Source organism: Leptosomus discolor, chromosome Z (assembly GCF_034619465.1).
Source record: "Leptosomus discolor isolate bLepDis1 chromosome Z, bLepDis1.hap2, whole genome shotgun sequence".
In the NCBI taxonomy this organism is placed as follows: Eukaryota; Metazoa; Chordata; class Aves; order Leptosomiformes; family Leptosomidae; genus Leptosomus; species Leptosomus discolor.
The window spans coordinates 83,769,618-83,786,453 of record NC_141419.1 but is presented as its reverse complement, the minus strand read 5'-3'; the positions used below and the strand labels follow the sequence as shown (position 1 = coordinate 83,786,453).

Sequence of the window (16,836 nt, the reverse complement as noted above, 5' to 3'; positions counted from 1 at the left end):
CTGAGTACCAAGCAAGCAGGGCTCATGCCCACCCCGAGCCCTGTCACCTACTATTGATTGGCAAAGAGAGGGCTGAGGGTGTACACAGGGGCTCTGAGGATGCTCCAGCGCCCTCCCTTTTGTGTGCTGTGTAGAGACAGAACAGAACAGGACACGCAATGTATCCCCTGGAAAATATGTCAGCTCCTGTCAGTCAGCTGTTTACAGACTGGATCTGTGGGAATGCTGGCTTTGTACAAGCAGAGTCGCTGGTGAAGGCATTTTGTGTAGTACCACATGTGTTAATGTTGGCTGGCATCACCTCTGTGCTATAAATATCCTCACTGGATAGTGGCACAGCATTAATTCTTGCATATTTTCATGCCAATTTTACTTGCTTTTTCTAATCAAATATTTACAAACAATCCCACCGTGCTCTCTGGCATCATGAGGCAGCTGTCTGAAGGAAACCATTAATTTTCTGCTCTACAGCATCAGCTGATTAGATGCTTTGTGGAGGAAGAACTGATATGAAAACACAGAAATGAAAACAGCAATACTCCTGCCAAGCACTGTAGCCTGTTGCTACATGTTGCTTTCATTCATCAACTGGTTTTATTCATTTGTCTGAAGTGATGCTAGTGAGTGAATCTTATCAGAGAACCACACAGACTGTGAAGCAGTACTCAGGAGCACAGGAGTTTGCCTCCCTTGCTGTCTTCTCTCTACAGCCCTGTTCCCAACACCAGAGGTCAGCTTTCTACTGCTCATTTGAAGCCCTTTCTGCTCTAGCTCTGACATCTAGCTGTTACAAAATTATACAGCAACCAATAAGAAAATCCGGCCCTCCTCCAGGCCAAACATGGCTTACAGGAAGAATTAAGATAGAAATACTTATGGATTTAGTGACCTGTATTGCAATTCTCGATTAGCAGAGCTAATTTCTAGTTGCCCTTGTCTTCCAGCCTGGTGCTGCAGTTGTCCGTTTGTTGTTTAGACTGACTTCAGACCCAATGGATGTGATAGATCCTCCATGGTGACCTGGGATTGCAGAAGAGGCAAGATCTCTGCCTGCCTGTTTTCATTACTTAAGTGGTCTCCATTGCTGTGGTGTCTGAGTTCCTCTCTCCTTGACTGTCTGTATCTTCCCAGATGAGATCAGGCAATGCTGCTTCCATTCTTGCTGCTGAAAAAGCCAAGCCAAGAGACCCACAGAAGAAAGCATGTATCCAGAGCTGCATTCATCTCAGATCCTATAGGGCAGTCCTAGAAACGGAAGGCTCTATTCCAGCAATTCCATAGATTGGCAGTGACTCTAGAGGCATTTTTTTCAGAGGTGTTATTCAACCTGGAGTGCTGCTTCTCCAGACTAATGCCATCACACCGTGATTCTGTTTTGGAGAGTACCAAACTTGTCCCAACCATCCCCTTCTCCTGCAAAGAACAGGGAGCTTGCTAAGTCAGCTGTCTGTCTTTGCTGGCTAGTATCCAGTCAGCGAACTGGGTCACTGTGCAGCCTTAAAGACCTAGTCCTCCTCAGAGTTCATTTAAAAACTGCTAATTTTATACATTGAGTGTTACATGCATGCAGTATCGCAATCAGTACCCTAGGATGACAGTTCTGTTTAAAATGATAGGTTTTTCAGCCAGATCAGCAAGCACAGGGTTACTAGGGTTGGAACACAGAGGAGAGAAGAAAAAATGCCAGAGGGAAAGAGAGGTCAGCATTTTTAGCAGTAGCCCATGCTTAGATTGTTTTGTCAGTCATGAAACTGGACTTGAAAATATATTCCTATCTTAATGTACAGTCTGAGAAAGAAAACGTCTAGCTAAATCTGTAAGAGCAGTTGCAGAAGTGCGTCTTAGGAGGTTTGACATGGGATGTTGTATGTGTTCATCTACTAGAGAACAGCAGGAGGAAGGAGGTGCTACTTGTGTGTATGATGCCTGTGAGTCCTTTACTGGAATGTTGTATCTAGCCATTAACAGTTCAGTCTCAAAATCGATGTTAAAATTGAAAAATGTTCAGAGATGAGCTGCAGTATGACTTATGTTTGGAAACTCTGCCTTGCAACTCAACTTAGCTTATTAAGCAGAAGTTTAAGTAGTGATTTGATTACTGTCCGTTACTTGAAGGGAGAGGAAGGAGATATCTGACAGAACACAACCCTTTCATCTTACTTTTTCATCTAGGACACAATCTAGCAACTGGAGGTAGAATTCGGAGATCTCAGAACGCTGGAAATAAATTGAATCTTTAATGGTGGAAGTAATTAAGCATAGGAACAAATACAGGATTTATTAGTCACAACGATCTCTTTTGGCCTTAGAATTTATAAATCTGTGTTGGGCTCATTCCATCATTAATTCTAGCAATATGTAAGTTACTTTGTAAGCTCCTGAATTTAGATAGCTTATCATTATTCCTAGGGCAGAATGGTACAAAGAAATTGTATAAGGACCCATTAAAGACTTTTTCTTCAAAGACTTTTCTCTTCTGTCTTTTGTTCTGGAGATGAGTGAGGATCATTTTTCAACAGAGCACATCAGTGAAAACCTGAAGGAAATCTATCTAATTTAATCTTTTCATTAGTGTTGAAACTTGTGAGACATCCAAACTCTTCTTAGCTTACCTTTGGTTTCTTGCTGCTGCAAAACAAAAACACCTATTCTTCAATATAAGATTTTTCTCTGCTGATCCCCACTTAGGGAACTCAATCACAGTTTTCAATTCTCCACTTCATGCTTGGTAATATTTACTAGGCTGCCAAACTGTCAGAATATACCCAGAATATCTCGATGCTAACCTCCACTGATTCATATTATAGGCCCCTTCAGGTTAAGATTCTATCAGGAATACTTTAAAAATTCTGGCCATTGAGGAATAAGTGCAGATCGAATTTTCATTTTTTAGAAACTTCTAACACCAGAACAGTATAAAAACCTACATATTTTGTGGTGGCCTTTATTTTTCTTCTTTTTTTTTAATTATTCCGAGTCCTGCACATTTTGTTCTGAAGGACAGCACTTCGCTGTAATATATGTGAGAGAGGATGAAAATGAATTTTAAGATATTGTGGGATGATGTCAACTAGAGAAGGTAGGAAAAAATTATTCAGGGATGCTTGAATCTCTGTATCAATGAAGAAACTAAGTGGTGAATCATGTAACTAGCTTTGACTTGTGTCTTCAGCACCTCCTCTACACTTCTGTTTTCCTGGCTGTAAGATAAGGAGAATACAACTTTTCTGTGTGAAGAACTTGAGGCTTACTCTCTGTGTAGGACTTGGTAATCCAGGCGTCCTCAATTTTTCAACATTATCACACTGGATTTAGATAATTGGTAAAATTTAGCAAGTGACTGCTGTTGGAAAGAATCTCACCTGCCATAAAAAAAAGGCAGCAGGTGTTACTCCAAGAGCTATGGCCAACTCATTCAGCCCTGAGTTATTCTCATCAGATTCCTCTGGATATAAGAGAGCTGACTGGGATTCCTAGAATCATAGAATCATAGAATGCATTAGGCTGGAAGGGACCCCCAAAGGTCATCCAGTCCAACCCCCCTGCAGTGAGCAGGGTCATCTTTAGCTGGATCAGGTTGCTCAGAGCCCCATCCACCCTGATCTTGAATGTCTCCAGGGATAGGGCCTCCACCACCTGTCTGGGCAAACTGTTCCAGTGCTTTACCACCCTTATGGTAAAGAACTTCTTCCTAATATCCAATCTAAATCTATGCATTTCTAGTTTAAAACCATTGCCCCTCATCCTAGCGCTGTGTGCCCTTGTAAACAATTCTTCCCCAACTTTCCTCTAACCCCCTTTAAGAACTGGAAGGCCACTATAAGGTCTCCCCGGAGCCTTCTTTTCTCCAGGCTGAACAACCCCAACTCTCTCAGCCTGTCTTCACAGGGGAGGTACTCCGGTCCCCTGATCATTTTTGTGGCCCTTCTCTGGACCTGCTCCAACAGGTCCATGTCCTTCTTGTGTTGAGGGCTCCAGAGCTGGACGCAGTACTCCAGGTGGAGTCTCACCAGCATTCTCCAGCTCCTCCCATCGCATGGTGCCTAATAAAGTGGTTTCCAGCACTGCATAAGAGATCTTCATAGAGGGTATCGTGTTTTAATCCCAGCCGGCAACTCAGCCCCACATGGCCGCTTGCTCACTTGCTGCCTCGGTGGGATAGGGAAGAGAATCAGAAGAGTAAAAGTGAGAAAACTCATGGGTTGAGATAAAGACAGTTGAATAAATAAAAGAAAAGCCGTGCATGCAAGCAAAGCAAAACAAGGAAATAATTCACCCTTTCCCATGGGCAGGCAGGTGTTCAGCCATCTCCAGGAAAGCAGGACTCCATCACATATAACAGTTACTTGGGAAGAGAAACGCCATCACTCTGAACGTCTCCCCTTTCTGCTTCTTCGTCCTGCTTTTGTTGCTGAGCATGATGTCATATGGAATGGGACATCCTGTTAGTTGGGGTCAGCTGTCCCAGCTGTGTCCCCTCCCAACTTCTTGTGCACCCCCGGCCCACTTGGTGGTGGGGTGGTGTGAGAGGCAGAAAGCACTGCCCAGCAATACTGAAGACATCTCTGCATTATCACCACTGTTTTCAGCACAAATCCAAAACTTAGCCCCGTAGCAGCTACTATGAAGAAAAGTAACTCTATCCCAGCCAAAACCAGCACAAAGGGACAGCTGTGTCAACTTTTTTATTGTTTGCTGAGTTCTTAAAAAGAGAAGCCAGCACAGTAGATTCTTATGATGCTGATACTGTGGATGCCAAGGATTTTGAAGTTTGGAGAGGTTTGGCTCAGCCTTCCTGGGCACCCTTGGTGCTGTATGACTGTATCTTTGTGTCCAGGCTGTTATCCTGCTCAGAGGACCAACCCAGTAAAACTCTAGGAGCTGTTTTTCACATTGTAACATGGTATTTGTTCTCTGAAGGGGATGAGTGTTTCGCAGTGTTTGGCTTCCCAGGCACTTTGGCTTCGTCTTGCCCAGGGCCAGATGCAACCCCTTCATGTACAGGGGATATGCCCAGGTGTGCTCTCTTCTCCACCTTGGCTCACACAGGACAGGAGAGTGATGCTCTGGAGCAGCACATACTTTCTAGATGCTATTCAGTCCCAGGCTTCTTCTCCTGCTGCAGAGATGCTGGAGGGAAGCCAGACTGCCCAGTAGCAACCTGGCTGGTGGGGACAGGAGATAACAGGGAGCTAAACTCCCCTTTGACTCCCACAGCAAATCCTACTACACTTGTAGTCTGGTTTGGTTTATGTAGTGGTTGGCTTCCCACAGCTGTGAGTCTATGAAGTTGGCTGTCACCAGAGAAAGGTGGAAGTTACTTATGTGTATAGATACCTGATGAGAGGGAGTAAAATACAGTGCAGGACTTTCTCAGTGTTATCAACTGAAAGGACGAAAGTCAATGGACATGAACTCAGATAGAGAAAAGTCACTTTAAACATAAGATAGAACTTCTTTACCATGAGGGTGGTTGAGCAATGGAACAGTATCTCCACAGCCTAGGGAGGCTGTGGATATCTCCTTGGAGATACTAAAAACCTGACTCAACACAGTCCTGGGCATCATGCTTTAGATGACCCTGCTTTAAGCACGGAGGGATTGAACTGGATGATCTCCAGAGATGCCTTCCAACTTCAGTTATTCTGATTCTGTGATTCTTTTCTTTCTTTTTCATCCTTTATCCATCCTTCATCCATACCTAAAAGTGTGAGCCAAAATTTGGCCCATGATTTGTATAGATATTTGATGCTTTATGTGAGCCTTTTGGACCACTTCCATTCCCTTCTAACAGCTAGTTGCTGTTTGGAAACTTTGCTCTGAAGGATCCTTTCTCTTCTTGCCATAACTGCCTTTTTTCCCCCTGCCTTTGTTATCTGATCAAAGGATTGAAAGCTATTGCTTTTTTGCCATCTACATGGCAAACTGGCTTTATTTGAGACTAACAAAGATAAAAGTTACTTCTGTTTTAATTCAGGTTTTTTTAGAAAACTGATAGTTTTTCTCTGAAATCTACTTTTAGTAGCTCTTAAAAACCACTTGTACTAGCCACCAATCACATGCTTAACATATCTGTTGGAGATGCACAGTATTTCATGTACTAAAAATAAAAGCAAACCAAAAAACCAAATTACTGTGAGAAGAACTAAGTATCTGGTGTATATTCCAGCCTTGTACAGAGAGGAATGCTGAAAGATACTGTCCAGATTTAATGACTGGTAGCTGGCTGCACAGGGGAACGGGAAGAGGACAATTAGGAACCTGGGAGATGCTTAACCACAAATAAGTAGAGGCATAGACAGTATTCTAGAAAAAACATCACTATTTTTATGCCCTGTTTTTATACACTTCCTTAAGCATTTGATGTTAACCACGGCTGCAAACAGGATAGGGACAGGTGTCTGAGCTGTAAAGAGTGCTCTTAGTATTCATTGTTTTTGAAGTAAATGTGTGCGCAAAATTGACTGCAGGTTGGCCTGTGTATATAACTCTGCTCCTTCTTTGCTCCTTAATCAAATCTGGGTCTTCTGCCAAATGTCTTTAGAAAAGTTCTCTAAGCTGCAGTATCATTTCTAATTGCCTCCTCCATGCTCTAGGCTGTGCATGTCCATCTCGTCAGGCATCTATCTTCTTTCAAGAGGCCGCAGCACTGTCATAAAACTCTTAATGCACCTGTCCTTTAATTATGGAATACATAAGCATCTCCTGCAGTGTGTGCATCCCCCTCAGAGCTCTTCACATCAGGAATACTCAGATGTTGGCAGCCTGGCTTGTTTCAAGTAGCAGCAGGCTGGTGTGATTATCCAAAGGCTGCACATTTATAGATGTCCATTTGTTGCATGATCCTGGGGATTTCTAGACGATGTGTGCCTCCTGGAAGCCTCCACTTGGCCACTTGATGGCACTGTTAAATACTTAGTTAGCTGCAAATGGTGTCAAGTATGCCAGGTTTTTTAGAACAGGGATAGAGGAAACAGAGCCTCAGGTATTAAATAGTGAAACACTACCAAGATTGCAGCTTAAGCCGACCAACACAAGAAAGGCAGGAGCAAGAGTTCAGCTGGTTGTGCTGACTGCTGCCAGTAGTGTAACGGTAGGATTAGCACTTGTCCAGCTTCCCACCTCCAGAGTGCTCTGTGGGGACAAGGTCTTCCTCCTGGGTGTTGGAGTCAGGAAGTGTCCTCCACTCCCTGGTTTCTGAGGAGCTATGTGAGCGAGTTACACAAGATTGCTAGTCTGTCTAGCTGAGAGTCAGACGTAAATGCATTCCTGAAAACAATACGAGTGTCACTTTTGACATTATTGAGGTATGGAACTTTTATAGCCCCCGTAAGTCACCTTTTTCCTCCCTCATCTGTGATGTGTATCCTCAGAAGTGCTGTGAGAAGTATCGGGAAGAAAGGACTAAGACCATAGTAGATAGTCTTGGCACAACAAGGTCTGGAATACAAATCTTGCTGTTGCTAGTCTTCTACCTTTATCATACAGGATCAAGATAGGGTCTCTCTGTCCATTTTGAGTATTTTCAGAGTGTAAGTTAGCATTCATAACATAGAGGCAGTTGCACAATTACTATTTACATTGTAAAACCAGGCCCTTATCATAGAGTCATAGAATCATAGGATGGTTTGGGTCAGAAGGGACCTTAAAGATCATCCAGTTCCAAACCCATGCCATGGGCAGGGATGCTTTCCACTACATCAGGCTGGTCAAAGCCTTATCCAACCTGGCCTTGAACAGTTCCAGAGAGGGGGCAGCCACAGCTTCTCTGGGCAACCTGTTCCAGTGTCTCACCACCCTCACAGTCAATAATTTCTTCCTTACATTTAATCTAAATTTACCATCTTTCAGTTTAGTACCATCACCCCTCATCCTAACACTACCCTCCCTGATAAAGAGTTCCTCCTCTTCTTTCTTGTAGGGCCCCCTTCAGGTACTGGAAGGCCACTATAAGGTCTCCCTGGAGCCTTCTCTTCTCCAGGCTGAACAACCCCAACTCTCTCAGCCTGTCCTCATAGGAGAAGTGCTCCAGCCCTCTGATCGTCTTCACCTGATCGAGCAGGTCCGTGTCTTTCTTATGCTGGGGGCCCCAGAGCTGGACACAGCACTGCAGGTGGGGTCTCACCAGAGTGGAGTAGAGGGGGAGAATCACGTCCCTTGACCTGCTGGTCATGCATCTCTTCATGCAGCCCAGGGTATCATTGGCTTTCTGGGCTGTGAACGCACACTGCCGGCTCATATTCAGTTTTTCATCCACCAGCACCCCCAAGTCCTTCTCCGCAGGGCTGCTCTCAATCCACTTGTCACCCAGCCTGTATTTGTGCTTGGGATTGCCCCGACCCAGGTGCAGGACCTTGCACTTGGCCTTGTTGAACTTCATGAGGTTTGCACGGGCCCACTTCTCCAGCCTGTCACACAGAGCTTGGTGTTGCTGGCAAAGTTGTTGAGGGTGCACTTGATCCCACTGTCCGCATCACCAACAAAGGTGTTAAACAGCGCTGGTCCCAATACCAACCCCAGAGGAATGCCACTCATCGCTGGTCTCCACTCAGACATCAAGCTGTTGACTGTGACTCTTTGAGTGAGACTGTCCAGCCAATTCCTGATCCAACAAGTGATCCATCCATGAAATCCATTTCTCTTCAATTTAGAGACAAGGACGTCATGCAGGACAGTGTCTTGTGATTCTCTTATTTAAAGAATTGTAGTGCCTGCTAGACCTATCATGCAAAACCCTGTTTGATCAGAATGAGAAAACTCTGGGTTTACCTACAGCGTTGCATACTCAGCCCAGTTGCATATTCCTTCTCTTTTTTACAGTGCTCACCTGCTCACCTTTACATGAACCAGGGGAGAGCTGAGCTGCAAGCCAGATCCTCCTGCTGTTTTCAGGAAGGTGCTACATCTTTTCATCCCATTCTCACCTGTTCTTGTTTGCTTCTGAGCCTCTGCTCCCGTATGCCCTGACAAACAGCACATTGTTCTAGGCATTTCATAGTTCTCTCGTTTTTGTTGGCCTAGTTGACTGCAGTCTCTCTTGTATTACTTTGCCAAACTGTATTTTAAAGTAAGATGCAAATGTACCTGACAGCTTGTTTTCTTAAAGGCTGTTTGTATCTATCCATTTGTACTTCTGAGTTGTCTGTCTTGCCTCTGACATTTGCAGAGCCCACAGCAGTTATTAGGAGTGTGACATGGCCTCAGGATGTGCATAAATTACAGCTTGCCTTGTCACATGTCAATTTTGTCTTTTCTAAAATGTCCAAAAGACTTAGTAATTCTGGTTTTTTCCCCTCTCCTATCCAAACTGCAAGTTCTGTGCTTCCTAAACAGAGCCCCAGCTAATACTAGCTTGATCAGGAGTACCAGCAATGGGTCCAGCAGCCAATGAGAGGTGTCAAGCAGAATGTTAAATTTGACATTCAAATATCTGAATCGGTATAAACCAAAATGATCTACAATTTGCCTCCACCGCACTGAACGGCTTGCGCAGAGCTTGCAGATCTTGTGGTGTCAACACCGCTAACTGGAGGGTGCGTATTGCCCTGGGGTGGGAAGTGCCGATGCTCACTGAGTTCAGCCCAGCACAGGTGGTCTCAGCAGAGGGGGGTTAACTTCCACTGACAAATGCCAGAAAATAAATGCTGGTGGAGTTATCATCTGAGACAGTGTCTCAGAAGGGGTGCTGTCAGGATCAGTGGTGGCCCTGGAGCTAGGCATTGTTTTCCTTATTTCTCTGGATGGAAATATAAACTCACAGTAGATGAAATGTATGACTGATGAAAAGGCAGGTGGAGTTGTAAATCATGCTGTGAACAGGGCTGTCGTACAGAGTGATTAATCTTGTGGTAAACTGGAATTATTCAAACCAAATGCATTTTAGTGCAGCCAAATATAACATAGCTCTTTAAACAAGGAATGCTGTATTTTTGAAGGCAGCAACTCTAAAAAAAAAGAGGAAAAAAAAGGCTTTTGTGGACAAGCAATAAATTTGCATTCCCTGCATTGGCAAGGAGGGTGAACATGATCCTGGAGTGCAAACAGGGAGTCCTGAGTGGAAGCAGAGATATCATTTAAGCATTAGTGAGACTGATACTGGAATATTATGGTTGATTCTGGAGCCAACACTTTTCAAAGCATGCAGAAGATCTGTAGATAATTCAGTGAAGACCTTCAAGTTGATTTGAGAGTTGGAGAAGATGCCTTAAAGGTAGAGAGAGGACAATATCCTGTTGAAATTTGGACTAAAGGTGAATTTTGTCTCACCCTAGCACAAATCCTAGACATGTGATGTCCTCCACATACCTGTGGAAAGTTTCTTAATACTCTACTCTTCTCCACATCTGTTGAGAAGCGGCTTTCTCTTTGCAGCTGTGAAAGCAGCTCCTTTGACTGATGTGGCAAAGCTCGTGTTGGCTCCCAGCTTTTTGCTGAGCAGGCCTCTCTATGCAGTGCCGGTGAAAATAAATGGGATTTTTGAATTCAGGCTGTGAAGGTTATCAAAAGTATGCTGAAAGTTGGCTAGTGTTTGGTTTTAAAGTATCTTAATGGAGAGGAGGCACCAGATATGAAAGAAGTCCTTCGTCTAACCAAGATAGGCATAGTAAGAATTAACAGTGGGAGGCCAGATAAGTCAAAGGAGAAGTTAGGTGCAGCTTTTTAATCACTCAAAGCAATTAAGCATTGAAACAAACTGCAAAATGAAACAGTGTCTTCTCTGTCTTTTGAGATCTTCAGATGAAGTATGCATATACTAACCAAAAATAAGTTACCAGGATCAAAACAGGATATACCAGTAACATTTGTGAGCTGTGAAACAGAGAATGCCAGGCTTTTTGGCCTTGAGCTATGAAGTAGTGAATTCTCAAAATATTTTCTTTTCTAGGAAGGGATTGTTTTGAAAGTTCAGTGTTAGTCTTTTCCCTGCCCACAGTGTGGTTCACAGCCAGAGCCGTAGCGATTTGGCCTTGTATCAACACAGCAGTATACTCGAGTACTTCTAGGCACTTTAGGAAACAGGAACAGAATGGGCGTCAGTGACCCCAGTTTAAATTTCTCAGGGATCCTAGGATAGGCCCTCCTTGAGCAGAGCTCTGTGAAGTCCCAGTCCTGCTCCCTGTTCTTCCAGCTTGCTGCAGTGTCTTTGGCAGGCCCGTCCACTGCCCCTTCTCACTCCCTTGGCTGTAAAAAGAAGTGCTGTGGATACAGGTTTAAAGCACTCTGAAGTGCTATAAAACTTCAAGTTATTATTGTTACTCCTCAAGAGCCTTTGAAAACACAATCAGCACATGCCCAAACTCTCTGATCTCCTTGGAAAGATTTGTTCTTTCCTCATTTTTCTGAACTATTGGCATACAGTTAAGCTCACAGTGTCAGCCGCTTTTCTTACAGCACACCCATTCTGCAACTGCAGCAAAGCATGTAGTTGGCAGAGCTATTTAAATAAGCCAGGAGAGAGTCTTGCTGAAGCAGCGCAAGCTCATCCAGCATGTTTCACAGCGGGTTAGATTAGGCTGTGCTTAGTGCCATGCTGCACAGGTTTTGCTCACTGATAGAAAATAAAAAGTATTGAGAATTCATTAATTTGTGACTTCCTCAGTCATCTGTCTATGCCTTGGAGGCTATAGCACAGGCAAATTCTTAGGCTGTGCTAAGTGTTTTGTAGACCTGGATAATAATAATTTGCTTGGGGAAATTTGTTGGCCTGCAGATAACTGTTTTTGTCCTCTACACTTTAGAGTAGACTAATATAGACTATTTCAGTTGGAAGGGACCTACACCAATCATCTAGTCCAACTGCCTGATCACCTCAGGGCTGATCAAAAGTTAAAGCATGTTATTAAAGGCAAGTGCCTCTTAGAATCGTAGAATCACTAGGTTGGAATAGACCTCTGAGATCATCAAGTCCAATGATATCTGAAAGACAAGTAAACAGCTGAGCCAGTTCTTTGGGCTTCAAAATTTTTGTCTTTGAAGCTGATCTCTTCTCCCTAGAGGAGATCGCCTAACCAAATATAAAGCACAGCTAGCCCCTTCTCTTGGCTTCTCGGAAATCTGAACCTAAAGAGTAGACCCCCAGCCAGTAAGCTCCTCAAAGCATGGGCACATCTAGAAAAGGACAGTAGCTGTGCTTGTGCAGCTGTGGTGCTCAGAAACAAGCAGCTGTTCACAGCTGTCATTCCCCATCTTGCTTCTTTTTTAGATGGGCTCTTGGAGGAGAACGGACAGATTTTAAGCAGCAGTGGTTCCTTTTAGTGTGGTGATTTCTTGGGCGGAGCTGGTGGATTTTGTTTATAAAAGCCATGTATCACAGGATCTAAGATGTTAGGCTGCAGTGTTTGGGGTGTTAAATCCTCCAAAGAGAGGGTAATTTGCCAGTTTACCACACAAGAAACTGTATCACTGGCTTCTTGTGTAGTAAAAATACCTACTTTGACTTGTGACCATGGAGGGTCACCATATTGAGATTTACTACGTGAATGCAGGATTTACCCCGAGCGTTGTAGTTTCTAACTTGAGGACACTGTTGCATTGAGCATACTGGTTCAGCCACTAAGCATTTTGGAGAAAATGGAGGAAAACCATGCACATCTTATGGGCTTTTTTGGTGAACCAAAAGGGAAAGATGCCAATAAAAAAAAAAACCTGTCCTGCAAACAAAATATTTTGATCTGATATTGAACATTTGCTGATTCTTTTAAATTCAGCTAAGGGAAAATAGAAATGAAAAATCTGTTAAACAGATACTTCATAAGCATCAGAACAAAACATTTAGTTGCGTTACAGATTTTTGTTTTGAAACAACCATTGGGTGATACCACAACCATATTCTGAGGTACTTTGCTACCACTAAATTGGTAGTTTTCTGAAGAGGGTTTGGATTGCATCTATCCATCTTTAAATACAAATGCAGATTAATATTTTAGAGAGCGGTAATAGTTGGTCTGAAATGTATTTCTGATTGCATATGATGCTTACATGCTCAGTTCTCCAAACTGGGACTAGTAATCATGCTATCTGCATCTTTCGTTAGCAAAACTTCTCTTCCCACACACACTTACATGTTACATGTCAGGGTGTGAGAAATTTAACCTCTGCTCAGGTGAACACTGAGGATCTTCTTGACATGGAACTCTTCCTTATTACAGCAAGTGTCTGTTGACTCTCCTCTTGCTGTGCTGCCTTGTGTCCTCCTGTGAACTAGAAGAACAACTCCTGCTTGCACTGATTGTCAGAATAACTGTTTGCTATGTCTAGTACCTCCAGACCCACTTTGTGGGTCTGCATGGGGCAGATATTCTCTGCTCTTCCAGTGCATGCTGGTGCACCCATGAAGTGCAGAGCAGCTGTCTCAGATCTGAAGCTGCTGCTTTCACCTCCAGCAGTGGTGCAGATGTTGTCAGCTCTTGGGTCTGTCGCCTCTGCTTTGCTGTGTGCTCTGTGGTCTTCTAACATTTTTTCAGTGAGCTACCTGCATCCTGAGAGACCAGCTACACAGGATTTGGAATATACTGCAGTGCTCTGCTAGTTTTCACTGAAAACCACAAACTTTTCTCTTAAAAAGGCTGTGCTTCAAAGCTATTCCACAGATATGCTGCTGTGGGTATGTGCTGTCCCTGCCATTCTGGAACGCTGAATAATGCTAATGAAATAAGCCCTTTTTTTTCGTTTATTAAAGAACATGTTGGTATGTCACAGTTTAGTACTCTGGGTGAGAATTCACCCCTCATTGAAACGGATTTATATGACTGCTCTCAGAAGATTTTTGTTTTACTGGGATTTATGTGCCATGCTTCAGTGTTAATTGTGAATTATTCTCATCACTTTGCCTTTCATCAGAAATAGGCTGTATTTTAGCAATCATATTATCCACACTTACATGCAGTATTCACATATCTGTGATTTAACCCACTTCTGTGGTATTTCATAACACAAAGGAGACAACGAGTAAGATTCAGCATTTGGATTAAGATGAGTTTAACAGTCAGTAGAGGGCTGGCCATCACAGTCAGTGGAGCCCAGAGAGTAAATCAGCAGACCTAATATAGGGATCTTCTTTAAGGTAAGTTTTCTAGACTCAGTGAAGTGGATTGATTGATCTCTACTGACAGTAGCGGGAGCTTAGGCTCTGAGTGCACAGCCAGCCAGCCAGCCACACTAGACCTGCATTTGGGTGTCTCCTTGTTTCACTCTGCCACAGCTTCTTCCCAAGACCTTGCTTTTTCCCTGCCAGACTAACCTCCAGGTGGACTTGCTGAAGCTACTGAGTTATTTTACCCATTAAAGGCCTGCTCCAGCATCTCTAATTGAGGAATGTGGCTGGCCTATAATACTGCCAGATCAGTGGAGAGACGAGCACCTCCGAAACCCAATTTGGATCTTTGGTGGCTGAATCACCTTTTGAAGGGGTGTTTCCTCTGCTGTCTGTGCACTGAGCATGAGGGCCAGCTCTCTGAGGCCCCTCAGCACGATTCCAACAGATAGAAAATGAATGTGCACTGCAGACTTTTTGAAAATACTCCTGGCTGGTCAGCACACTCCAGCAGAAATACAATCATGAAACAGGCTGAATTCAAAGGCTGTCTAACCAATTTGACTTCATAGTCCGTTCTACTGTGAGTCACTCCTGGCAGGTCATTTCCACAGCCTTCCCAAGTGTTTTTGGTCCTGAGAAGCGGAGGGATTCAACCTTATCATGGCTGGACCTCAACTTAATACCAGTTAATTAATAGCATTACTTGCCTAAGAAAAAAGACAGTTCTGTGAATTCAAAGGATAGGTCAAATCTCTGATGGAGAAAGCAAGTTAACTTTCTGTTCAGCTAGAATTCTAGGAATAAGCTTCCCCCTCTTCCAAAAGTATTATTTGGGTTCAGATACCTTTAAAGTAATGCCAGCATTGAAATCTCACCTTTCTGCAAAATAAGGAAGCCATTTCCCCTGCCTGGCCCCAATGTACAGAGACACCTATGAAAACAGAATATTTCCACAATCCAGATACGAAGCAGCAGTAATAGTTTTGTTCATGTGTGCACTTCTTTGTGCACTGGTTCTTTGAATGTTCTTCGCTATGTGGCCCTGATAAATTTGAGGTAAGCAGTGTCTGTACCTGCATGCTGATTTGGGATCAGCTTGCTGCCAAGGAGAGTTCTCTGAAGTTAGTGTTATCACTGGGGTACACATTTACCAAGTCCTTATCCTGCAGGCTGGTCAAAACGTTAAGAAAGGTAGGAAGAACCTTTAAAGGGAGATGACTGTTCTGGAAATAGGACGTGTAGCAGATACTTAAAGCACAGAAAGCAGTACATTTGTTTCCCATATACTGTGTGCCCAAGGGCATCTGACAGTAGGAAAAAGCATTTGGAGAGATGGCTAGGGTACTCGCAGAGAGAGCATTGTTTTCATAGATTAGGAAAGCTCCTTCTTTGCTTCTGGAGAGCTTATCTACATCAACAGCTTTTCTTTCCATTTAAAAGAATTTGGAAATTGTTTTTTAGATGAGCAAAAAACCTGAGAATTGCAGAGACAGTCAGGACATGATAAAAAAAAAAACACAAAAGAAATATGGTCCTGTTGAGAATATGGAGCACTAATTTCAGACAGCACAAAGGAAAGGTGAAAGTAAATAGCAAAGAAAATGGAAAGCCTTGGCAAAAAAAGTGCTTCTGTGCCAAGCAAGGAGGAGATGTTGGACACAGGCAGAAAATAAAGCTGTGGTGACTTGTGCATTGTACAGTTATGTGTAATGGCAGTGGTTATGATGCTTTACAGATACTTTAATTAAATGCTTTTCTTTGAAGAAGCAGTGGAGGCTGTAATATCAAATATTGCCAATACAGAAATTGAAATGCTGCTATCCTCGATTCAGCCTGCAATGTTAGTGAAATCCTAGCCTAAAGAAAGAAGTGACCACAAGATTCTTTTTTTCCTCCACATTTTCCTCCAATCCTTCTCAAGTCTCTCTCCTTGAAAAAAACTGCCAGAACAGCGGTTTTTCTACATAAGCACATGGTACCCCTGTCCTGGGGATGACATATCAGTGGAGGAAAGGATGTTCAGAGGTAGGCATGCCAACATGACCATTTGTTCCTGTGACTGATGTCCTTCCCACATGACTTTGCTTTCAGGCTGGATTTAGGTATAGGTGAGTGCTGTCAGATTGTATGTCTCAATAGTAGAGGATCTTGGAAACAGATTTAACAGCAAAGCTTCTCTTTGTCTAGATGAGTTCATGAAGCAAGGCCAGGGCATGCTGCTGCTCTACACCTTGAAGAACTCCTCCTTTCCAGAGTATGTCTTCAGCAGTAAGAGTGGCGTCATGTGCCTGGACTTTCATAATGATCACCCTTACCTTGTGGCAGTGGGCTTCTATGATGGCAACGTGGCCGTCTACAACCTGAAGAAGGCAACCTCCCAGCCCAGCTACAAGAGTAGTGCTAAGTCAGGAAGGCACACAGACCCAGTGTGGCAGGTAAGGATGCTTTTCCTTTCCTCTAAGTGAGCTTTTAATTGGGCTGAGTTTGGACACTGTTGTATGGGGAAAGGTGGTGTTTTAATACATGTGTTAGCGATTGATTATTAAGTTGTATTTCAAGTGACTTTGAAATATGCAGAAAGGCAAAGCAATTGCATGAATCCTTGATCCTCAACAGAAACTAAACATGTGAGCAAAAGTTTGCTATAAACGATTATTTCTTCTTAGTTTTCATTATTATAAATTACTTCTGCTTGGGAAGGAACTGATCTCCTCTGTATATACCAGCGTGCAACGCTATTTATGTTCCAAATACGAAATCACAGTGCAGCAAGTGTAAAACACATATATGAGTCCTAAAAG

The 16,836-nt window shown here is 43.3% G+C and overlaps 1 protein-coding gene across 1 annotated transcript in view; it reads left to right on the top strand.

Annotated features, from left to right (window-relative positions):
* Positions 1 to 16,836, top strand: part of DNAI1 (dynein axonemal intermediate chain 1) — a 149,234-nt gene that overhangs the window by 55,211 nt on the left and 77,187 nt on the right. Inside the window, exon 12 of the mRNA XM_086480183.1 lies at positions 16,223 to 16,470. Within this exon, the coding sequence (XP_086336309.1) occupies positions 16,223 to 16,470 (248 nt within the window). The remainder of the gene's footprint in view (positions 1 to 16,222; positions 16,471 to 16,836) is intronic.